We start from the raw sequence: 11,596 nt of genomic DNA on the forward strand, positions 1-11,596 counted from the left end.
GTTTTGGATACTCATTTTTTTGTCATTGACCAAAATACTATTCATAACAGTATCTCAATTTTTGTTAGCTAAATAGAACTGGATTCTAATCTGGGTGATAAACTTGCTCTTCCATGTAAATGGCAGCCAGGCTACTGAATGATTCTGTGGCCTAAATATTGAGTTTTTCCCAGCAGCTAATGCAGACGGTGGGCAGTGATTAGGGCTAAATGCTTTAAAATCTGGGTTTCGTGCTCATTCATTGTCTAGGCACCAGATCCTGTGGACATTTCCTATCTTCAGCTCAGGCCAACAGGAATACTGAGTTTCATGGGGCGATGGATCCTGCTTGCAGCATGTACCAACAGCTCCAGCTAAGGAGAAGATCATGCAGCTCCACGACCTCCTCCAACTCGTCCACCTCCCCTCAGATGTTTTATTCTTCTCGAGGACGTGTGGGTTGTTATCTTGCAGCCGGACACGACAGCTGGATGTCACGCAGCCTCACCTCCAGTCCCAGCGGAAGGAGCACCAGCAACAGCAGCAGTCCACGGGCCTCTAGTTGGGATAGTATGAGCTCAGAGGCAACCACCTGCCTAAAGCTCAACACCAACAGATGCCATGAAGTAGAGCAACGTTGTGACCAACAAAAAGGGTGTAGCCCCCTTAGAGAAACTGCGAGCTGCCAGCAGGGGGCAGTATTGACCAGTGGGGAGGAAGGGAGGAGCTCCAGTGAAGTTGTCAACGTGACCTCTGGACAGGCCATGTCGCATTTGGCTGTGTTACAGCATCAACTGGAACTAAAAATCGAAGTTCTCGCTGTTCCTGGATGAAGTGAGCAGCCGAGTCCTTCACCCTACCAACCTGTTCATGTTGTCCAGGCAGACTGAATCCTCCAGGTCTAACTCTTCCATCTCCAGTCACAGTAACAGCAAGTCCAGGATCCCAGACGCTCAACAGCAGCCAGGGGACGTGGATTTTTCCCTGCAGAGCATCCAATCCGTGGATGGGATGCAGGAAGAACAAGGTGCACCAGAGACTGTAGGAAAAGCCTACCTGGAGACGGACATCGACTGTGTCCGAAGAGAAGATGAGATAAAGGAAGTTAAGACCAAGAAAGAGACGGCCATCACATTTGAGAGCAATGAAGTTAAGAGTCCTCCAGAAAGTCATCCAAACCCCATCCAGAGAATCAGACCTTTGAGTCCGCTGCTCTATAGAGAGGAAACCCTCTCTAGATACCCCTACCGATCCGTTTCCCTTCCAAGGGACATCAACATAGTAAGTCATTCCTGTCCCTTTTTTTTGTTATTAATAATCATTATAATATAATTCTTTAATTATTTACATTAATTTATCATTTATATATATATATATATTTTTTTTTTTTTTTATTCATTATTATTTATCATTATTATTCATTATGCGATTCCATAAGTTTCAAGAACTGTATGTTATTCAATAAAAACAATATTGAGAGTGAAAATAATCAGTTTACATTTTGATTTTATTTGTATTTTTGCTATTTTAATTCACATTACAGTTAAGACTTTATTATATTAATAATAATTACTTTATACTTGATAATAATAAATAGGCCTACTTGTGTCCCCCTGAAAGTTGGGCCCTCCAATGGACCCCAGTCACCTGGTTGAGAACCACTGATCTAAGCTTTGCTATCAATATTCATTGAATACACTGTAAAAAATGATTGTGATTTTAACAGTAAAAGACTGTAAAAATGCTACAGTAAAAACCTGTTAACTGGTTAATAGTAAGTTTCCATACTATATTCGGTGAATAAATGTATTTTAATTTAATATAATTTTACAGTACAATACTGTTAAAAATACGGTTTTTGGAAGTGAAAAAGAAAAAGTCATTGTATAATTTACAGTGAGAAACTGTAAATTGACACTCCCAGAATTCCTTGCATGACACTTCATATTTGAGAATTTTTTTTTAACAGTGTACCTCTTGTTATATGACAAAATTACCTGAAATGTATCTAGATTTTATTTCTTTTACAGAGTTTTAGTGAAAATATATGAGCTGATTTACAAATAAATCAATTAAGTCCTTAAAGTCCCCTGCGCTTTGAAAGAACAACCTCTGAGCAATATTTTTTTTTTCTTTAGGTACTGCTGCCATCCAAAAAAATAAAAGAAAAAAATCTCTTTAACAACTATCTCAACCGACATTTTGGAGATATAAAGGCCTGGCTGTGTAGGATGCGTTATCATACAAACCGCAGCAGTAGTAAACAATGCAGTCTGTCCTTGACTCATAAATATATCAGAAGGCATTGCTATTGAATCAAGCTTTTAGTCAAGCTGAGCTCTGAAAGGATAAGGCTTCCAGAATTGAGCCATGGCTATCCATATCATTCACTATCCATATTAGACCAAAACACAGCCACATGTCGTAGTGTGTGCTATATTTGTAATGTTTCTGAAGCTCAACATCCTCTCCTATGCTCTCACTGCATGTGAGCTAATAGTCTATAGGAGTATATTAAAGTGTAAACGAGATGCAGGCTTTGTCCCGTTCTGTTCTTGTGGGTTTTCAGCAGAAGAAACCGTACGTGTGAAGGATAATCAGATCAATAACTAATCCGGCGCTAAGGGAGGCGGGTTTCTCATTAGGATCACATACTGTATCTGGCAACTAATTGGATCAATGTAGTTTCACATAACTGTAGTGTAGATTAACATGTGTGCGGTTATATCATGTCGCGTTGAATCGGTGCACTTTTTCAAGCACAAAATACACACAGGGAATGGAATATTATTCAATAGGCTTCATTATTCCAGATGTGCTAGTTGTTTTAAACATGTTTACCTGTTAAATTCACGAAGTGTTCATTTGTAGAACACACAAAAAAATCGTTGCCTTAATTTATTATCTGATTAAAATGCAGTCTTTGCCGTCACCTTAGCAACTGCTTGAAAAAAGGTGGGCGGTGAGGGGGCAGAGAGACGAGTCTGTGTGTGAGAAGAGAGAGAGAGTGTGTGTGTGTGTGCCTGTCAAATGAAACTTGCAGAGCTCCCTTGCCATTTGTCGGAAAGTGAGATTTCCAGTCATTGCCAGAAACAACCTTCATTTGAAAGAGGAGGTTGATCTTTATATTAGAAGATTGAGTCAATGTCCTGCTTTAATGGACACTGCCGATAATAAGCGAACCTTCACGTCATCAACTACAGTAGTGCCATGTTTTAATATAAATGGTTCCTCAAAAATATGGATCTTGAAATGTAACACTTTAGGTTAGGGAGCACTTATTCACTATTCACTAAGAGTTACCTAAAACATTATCTGCTTATTGATAGTTGTAGAAGTTATGTTTAGGCATTTTTAAGGGATCTAAAATATGGCCATGCAGAATAAGGAATTAATATGTGCTTCATAAACAGCCAATACACTAGTGATATGCATGCTAATAAGCAACTAGTTAATAGTGAATATGTGTTCCCTAATCTAAAGTGTCACTGTGTCATTTTTCAATAGTATTTCATAAAGAGTGTAAACACTGTGGCTCTGTGATGCTGTCTAAACTGCTGTTTGTTTTAGTAGTCCAACATGGCAACACTGGTAGCAGTGGTGTGAGTTGGGGTCCAAGTGTTTGGCGATGCTGTAACTCAGACACTTTTATGTCCTGGGTTGATTTTTATGAAAAATATTTACTAAACTACATATTTTATTTTATGTTGATATGATGATCTAACCAGAGTGAGATGAGCAGAGTGCAATAAACCACATTTATTGTGTAAAAAACAAAGTCTGTAAAATTTACCAAAATTACAACCCATTTTTTTTGCCCCTAAACCCATAAAAACCAAGGTTCTAAAAGGTTTTTTTTTGCAGTGATGCCATAAAAGAACCATTTTTGGATCCCCAATGAACCTTTCAGAGAACAGTTCTTAAAATAACCATTTTTTTCACAGTGGGAAAAACATTTTAAAAACCTTTTTTTCCACTATAACTAACATTTTCTGCAATGGAAAGGTTCCAGGGATGTTAAAGGCTCTTCCTGGAACCATAGATGCCAATAAAGAACCTTCATTTTTAAAAGAGTTTATAGTAAGTATTTTTTGTTCGGTTTATTCTTTTTATTTTTTTACTTAGTGTAATTGTTAAATGCATGAGTTATGAGAAACATGAGATGTGTTAGGAAAAAAAAAAGTGAATATCACTTGTAAACAGAATATTTTAATTGTCAAATTATGCAAGAAGTGTAAAAATATTATGTAATTGTGTATTTGAGGTACATAAAGTGCTGGTTATAAAATTAGCCTCACCAAGACTAAATGAATTGCTTTTGATTCCAAAAATGATTAAAACATAATTTCCACCACTGTAATTTCTGTTGAATGTTATCAAACACAATACATCATGTATGATGTGGTGAAAAAGTTAATGAATTTTAGACAAATTACAAAAGTAAGAAAAGTGATGAAACCAGTATGGGTGTGAATATATGAAAACTGTAAAAGTGGTTTATGTATTTTTTTTTAAAAGCCCACAGGGTCAAAAGTACAATCTGTATCTTCTTTTATTTTTTTGCAAAAAATATATAAACTGCAAAAATATACTCTATGCTATATTAGAGCACTTTTTTCAAGCAGCAAAGATGGCAGCATCCAGTTATTTCAGGGCTGCCTGCACCAGCCGATCAGCTGCCATTGAGATGAATGAGAATGCTGGGAATATTTTTGCAGTCTTAATTCTTAATAAAGTCTTCAGTCTTAAACTTAACGTTTAAATATCTGGAGGGCAATCAAAGACCATGTTTACACTAGTGCGTTTTCATTTTAAAACAGCGTTTTAAAATGAAAACGATCCTCGTCTACACTGGTGTTGTCACTGCGTTTCAGAAACTGCGTCCACACTACACAACCGAAAACGCATGTCACATAACCATTCATGCAGGTACAACCATCGATATGTATAGGCAGATACCCTATTATTTAGATGTCGGACGCATCTGCGTGCTTGGAGCGGTCGAATGGGGAATCTACCTATACATGTCTATGGGTACAACAATGAGCATGGTGCTATTGTTTACACGATCGTTAAGGATACGCAGAGCGAATGTGGGCAGCCATGCCATCATTTTCAAAAGTCTCTGTTTTGGTCCGTTTACACTCAAATGCAATCCCGGAGTTTTCAAACTAAAACGGGGTATGCAGCATTTTCGAAAGTCTCCGTTTTTAAGTAGTGTAAACGATAGGTGTAACCCTAGCAAAAATTATGCGTTTTAAAACGAAGACGCACTAATGTAAATGTAGCCTAACGATACCCTGTACAAAATTATAACAAACATTCTATTGTGCAATTACAAATACAACAGCAGTGGTTAGACATTCATGTGAGATTTTTGGATCTCTGCATAGAGGATAACTATGGAAGCCCGTTTCCGCCACTGAATAAAAAATAAAAAAAGGTAATTGCGACTTTTTATCTCACAATTCTGACTTTTTTTCACAGAATCGCGTGATATAAACTCGAGTTAAAGTCCAATTTTGGGGGGGGGAGACTGATATGTTCTCAGAATTGCGAGTTTATATCTCACGGCTTCCATAGAATATAGCTAACTAACACAATAAAACACAATATAAACATGATAACATAATAAAAAAAAGCACGATTGAGTTATTCGAGTTATCTGTTTTTGCAAATAAACTCTTCGTATATTATTAAATACTTTACAAAATTAGCATACTATACATAGCATATCAGCTTTATCATTTAGATTGGCCTGTAAACTATTAAACTAGCTTGGATGTGTTATACCACATTGGATCACGTACTGCCTGCCTGGTGTTGAATTAATAGGACTGGAAAGGCCCTTGGTCACTGCTGCACACTAAATCTGAATGAGAATGTGAATTCCTCTGACATAATCTCACTCTTGCATTGTTCATGGGGCGGCAGAGAGACAGACAGACCGAGCGAGAGAGAAAGCTGTAGCACACAGTGGATCTGAGAACCGGAGTGCCTCCCCATCCCTCCCTCCGATTCTTTCATCAACAGATGAGCCCACCTGTTTCCCTCTCTCTCTCTCACACACCATTTCTCCCTCTCGCACTCTTTTTCTCACCCGCTCCCTCTCTCTGGTCTGCTGTCTGTCCTCACATCCTGTGAATCTTCGCAAAACCGATGAGTGAGTTTCTCTCGGGGAGGAAGAAGGAGAGGGGGCGGCGTGTCTGATGTTGTGTATCTGCATTCTGGCTGCGACTGTGCTTTCCATTCGCACTTAATCTGTCAAGATTTCTCCCCTCCTCGCACATGAGATCGGTGCAGAAGTACACTGGCACCATTGGATAGAGAGAGAGCAAGAGAAAAGGGAGAGACAGAAGGAGAGAGAGAGAGCGGCGGTGTGTGCCTCAGACTGCGCAGTGATGCCTTGGCAGCTTCGGGAAGCAGGCGCACGTTCCTTTCACTAATCGCCTCTTCTTCCTTCTTCCAAGCTTCGGACGAGGAGATGCAGACCATTAGGTAAGCGGCTTCACCTTTCTGTCGTTTTCTGTTCCTCTACCCATCTCTTTCTCCCATCCCTGATGCCTGGAGTGCAGCAGGAATTCACCCTCGCAGCGATGCCCGCGTTCTCCACCAGAAAACGGGGGTTTAGCTGCTTAGAAAGCTTCAGTCTGTTCTAGAAGCTCAATTGTTTGGGTTGGTTACGCGACATCCGAGTATTCTTGAGTAGTTACATTTGCATTTTACGATGTGCATCCCGAGGAAACAGATTCATGGGAGAAGACCTGTAGAGGTGTAGAAAGCCACATAATGGCCATTCCCAAACTGAACGGCACCTTTCCATTGGCTAGAGAAGATTCAAGCCATGCATGTGCTGTCATCAGATCGCAGTTCCCTAAGGCAACATCAGAGATGGGGCTTGGAATATTATTTATGAGCATGCTAAGTGTTGACTGCCGCTGCTGTATATTATAGTATAGAAGTCATGTGGGGGGAAAAGGTATGACTCAAGCTCGGTGGGGGAGGATTGACGGATTTATTGGGGGTTCCCCCTCCTTCGCATGAATTATTAATAGATTGCAGGGCGAAACAGAAATGCTTCAAGTCATGCTGATGGATTTCAGCTTTGTGTTGCTAAGAGAAATGGAAAAAGTGCAAAGTAAATGTGTTTGCGAGGACTCTGCATCCATGATGAAAGCCTCTTGTCACAGTGGATCGCCTCGATTGAGATGTCAGTTTGCAGAACAGCAGTCCTGCTGCTAAAACATTTCCTGCCTGCATATCGGAACTAATTAGAAAAATTAATTTAACTGCAATGGATACATTAAAATGCATACAAATCTTGAAAAAGCAGACTTAATCATCTATGTGGAATCATATTTAGGATGCATTTCTTAATGTGGAATCTAGTTTGGGTGGTGGTTTAAGTTAACAGTGCACCAAAATATAATCTGTCATATTAATATTTCCAGTGCTGGACTGAATAATTAACAAGCCATTTTAATTGAGTAGTAAGGAAGTGGTTGTTGGTTAACTTCTGTTATAATCGCTCCATAGGTGATGTTGCTGCATTGTGTGGAATAAGCGCATGCAAAGGGTGCGAAGGTCTGAATCATTATGTCAGCGATAATTCTGCAAAGGTGGTACATGAGGGCTGATGGACAGAATGTGCAAACATAAGAAGAAACACCAATTATCATCTCAATTTTTTGCAAATGGCCAGCATGGCCTTGACCCCTCAGTGCAGCAAATCTGATGTAACACACTGAAATAGCTCCTTCTCGGTCCTTTTCTCTTCTTCCACACAGTAAAAAAGCATGAGATCCATTCACATTTAATTCAGGTATTATATTTCAAATGACAGGATGTAACATTTCTACAAGTTACCATATGATCTTTTTGTATATAAATGAGTGAAACTCGCAAAGCCCGTCAAAAACGTGCACATCAGTTTTCACCCCAGCATGTAGATAATGGAGACTACTGTATACATTTATGCTATTAAATTATATTTTAATTTATAATTTAACTATATATATTGTAATTCTCATTATTCTCAATGATGATTCTCATTAGATTCTCATTACTGTTACACAGCAATGCAATTCATCCTGTCTGGACACATTCTTTCTTTATTAAAAATGAGCATAGGTTAAAAAGAAAGTACAACAAACACCAACTTAATATATAAATAATTTGTCTTTTAAATATGGCATTTTTTATTACATTCATGAGAACCGGGGGAATAGGCTTGCTGCATTTCAAACTAATCTTAATATAAAACAGGCTTGATTTCGTTTACACAAAATTTGTATAATTTCTTTGAAGGTAAAATATGATTAATATATTCATATAAATATGAAAATATGACTTATTGTGTTGAGATATGTCTAACAAATGGATGCATGCGTGGTCAGCCATTTCAAAACATGGTAAAATTGTAGTTTTGTAATACAGTCTGCAATATATATGTTTAGAAATGCATACATATATTATGTTACAATGATGCTTATGAGATTATTAGAGTAACAGAAATTTGCTCCATGTAATCTGCGGTGTAACTATTCAGAAATCGTGTGTTTGTGTAAACACATTACGACGAGGGTCTTTGAAAAGTAATGATTCTTTTCCAGAATCTTGGTTGCTACGCTACTGAATGCCATCAGTGTAGCACTAAAGAGTGACTTCTGATCATACAGCTGCACAGTTAGTCTACAAGACTGTCCAAAACTGTTGCATATGATCATTCTGTTGGTTTCAGTGTATGTTGCTTTGTTGAATGATATCCGCAGCGATGTGGCTGAAAACAATCCATGTTTTGCAGCCTTGGGCTCCGATGTTCTCATCTGTTCTGAAGAATTGTTTATTAAAACATGTTTTAAATCAATCGGTGCTGCTATTTTTAACACCTGTGAGCTCGTCTGTTTGCTGTTGTATGTGTATATATCCCCGCATGTCCAGAAATTTCTACGTACCATTCAGCCTGCCAACATTCAGACTTGCAGATTTAATATTTTACAGTATATACTAGCAGATCCCTGCATCTCAGGGGTATTCTGTGTATGTGTGTGTGTGTTTCACTTAATTAGTTGTATTTTACATCAAAATAGTAATAATGGAAAACATATTTTGGATAAATATATTTTGCTGAAAAAAAGACGCATTTTTTTGTAAGGACCATTGTGTTTGTTTTTTTTTGCATTGTGTTATTGATATTTTTATATAAACATATATACACTTTTTTTCACAAAGATGTTTTAATGAAAATAATTCCTACTGAAAATTATTATTTAATTATTTTATTAGTTAACAGTTTCAATCATTTATACTAAATAGAAATGCAAGTCATTTATGTATTATTTATTTGATTTGAATTTTGATGTAAAATATGACCCAGGCATGTACTTTGTGAGATCTTATCAACCATTACTGGTTTCGAAAATACCAAACGGTGATAGGCACTGAACGCGACTGGGATGACACAATTAATCTCATTCGGTGTCATGACAAGATGTCGTCCCCGCAAAGTTTCCTATCCTAGTTTTCAAGCAGTTTTCTACAAAAATGTATCTAAATCCCACAGCAAAAATGACTCCCAGTTAATTTGCTGGGCACCATGACACATTTTATCATGGCCCTCGGCGCGACATGTTGCTGCTGCTTCTTGGAATCCCATTCCACTCATCAGATTTCCGTTGCTCATCCACAATTCTGCCCAGATAGACTGTCCTGATTCTTCTCCTCTTCGTTTATCTGCCATCTGCAGGCCGCATTATCCACTTAAGCCATAATTATTCCCTGCTGTTTGCAAGTGGGTGGCTGGTGGAAGGAGGGATGATGTGAGATTGAAAGTGAGAGTGAGAGATAGAGGGCGAAAGAGAAAGAGAGAGAGAGAGTAACAACAAATCGAATCAGTGCAGATAAATGACTGGATTGTTTCATTGTGTTTTTTGTGTGAATTTCATGGCTTCTCTTTTTAAAGTCAGAATTAAATGGCATTCACAAATCGTTGTACCTTCCATAATGTGATGTATTTCAGATTAAAACAAAATAGTCAATGAGAGAAAAAGAAATGTAGGGCAGGACTTGATTGTATCCTTTGGGAATTTAGCGCATTGTAAAAAGTGGGCGTTTCATGCCAGAAAGGAGCCAGACCTGAATGCGAGTTTGCAAGTGATTGTGGAGGAGTACTTCCGACTTGACTTTTGAGAAGGCTTTTTGGCCAGGAACGTGGAGACTGAAGGTCTGGGTTGTATTGGCTATAACAGTATCCTGAAGTAATGTGGAAATAGCTATTTACCTAGGCTGCTCCTGCTGACTATTTGGATAATGTTAATAGAGTGCTGCAGTCGTGACGTTAAAACCCAGAAGACTCGCCATGCGTTCCCCTTCGAGATTTTTCTATGGGATTTATAATGGGCTTTTTCAATTCACACGTAAAATAAGGTCTGTGGTAAACATAACTTGATGGTACTTGGACGTTTTGTTGTACAACGCAAACTGCGCACACTCACACCCCAAACGTTATTTTGTAGTTACTTATAAAACCATACAATTTTTAAAAATAAACATGCTTCAAAATGTTACAATTAGAAAGATTTTGGTCACACTTTAGTTTGGGGACCAACTATTAACTATGACTTTTGCCTCAGTGGACTGAGTTGAGAAACATATTGAGAAAGTACTATAAAAATACCATAAATAGGTACAGACTGTGACTAAAATAATTATAGTCTTTTCAAATCTAAGTGGCATTGGTGACACTTGGGAGAATTGTGAGTGTATTTATATGTGGTAGCGCAGAGCACGATCAAATTCTTGAACAAATGCCCTCATTCTGCACCAGTTCTTTTTAATGAATCAGTGAAAAATTCAAGAAACAGACTCAAACTTACTCATGAGTTAGAACAGGGGTCGGCAACCTTTTCGGCACAACGTGCCATTTTTAATTTTGCTGGTTAATCACTGTGCCAACACCCCCATTCAGTATTTATACAGTACATAAACATTTTTATTTACTATAAAGACTTTGTCATAAATTGTTTTTTAAACTTTTCAAAAGTTTCTTGAATAACAGATATACACTGTGACCATACTGAACACCACTGTATGTGTGTGTGACAAGGCCAATGCTTTAAAGGGTCAGTTCACCCCAAAATGAAAATTCTGTCATTAATTACGCACCCTCATGTCATTCAAAACCCGTAAGACTTTCATTCATCTTTGGAACACAAATTAAGATATTTTTGATGGAATCTGAGAGCTCTCTGATCCTCCATAGACAGCAACGCAACTGAAATGTTCCCAGACAAAAACGTGGTAAGGACATCGGTAAAACAGTCCATGTGACATCAGTGGTTCAACTTCAATTTTGCCAAGCTACGATACTTTTATATACTTTTTGTGCGCAAAAAAACAAAAATAACATAATTTATTTAACAATTCTTCTCTCCCGAGTTACGTCTTCTGCCATTTTGGAGAGTACCCAAGAACATAATCAGCATTGTTTACGTTAGGAGGGGAAAGCGCGAGCAATGAACGTAATCGGTGTAATCAGCGTTGTTTACACTTAGGGTAAAGCGTGCGTATGCATTGTGATACTCTCCAAAATGGCGGAAGACAGTAACTCGGGGGAGAC

General features: G+C 38.1%; 1 protein-coding gene across 2 annotated transcripts in view; it reads left to right on the forward strand.

Moving 5' to 3' along the window:
• The first annotated feature begins 810 nt into the window (after positions 1 to 810).
• Positions 811 to 11,596, forward strand: part of LOC107685776 (brain-enriched guanylate kinase-associated protein-like) — a 27,100-nt gene continuing 16,314 nt past the window's right edge. Inside the window, exons 1-2 of one of the 2 annotated variants that reach the window (XM_016482493.1) lie at positions 811 to 1,260; positions 6,449 to 6,477. In XM_016482493.1, coding sequence (XP_016337979.1) covers positions 850 to 1,260; positions 6,449 to 6,477 — 440 coding nt within the window. In that variant the 5' untranslated portion in view covers positions 811 to 849. Of the gene's footprint in view, positions 1,261 to 6,147; positions 6,478 to 11,596 lie in introns of those variants that run through there. The other variant, XM_016482496.1, reaches the window with a different exon arrangement.

Source organism: Sinocyclocheilus anshuiensis, unplaced genomic scaffold (assembly GCF_001515605.1).
Source record: "Sinocyclocheilus anshuiensis isolate Anshui unplaced genomic scaffold, SAMN03320099.WGS_v1.1 scaffold617, whole genome shotgun sequence".
Classification (NCBI taxonomy): domain Eukaryota; kingdom Metazoa; phylum Chordata; class Actinopteri; order Cypriniformes; family Cyprinidae; genus Sinocyclocheilus; species Sinocyclocheilus anshuiensis.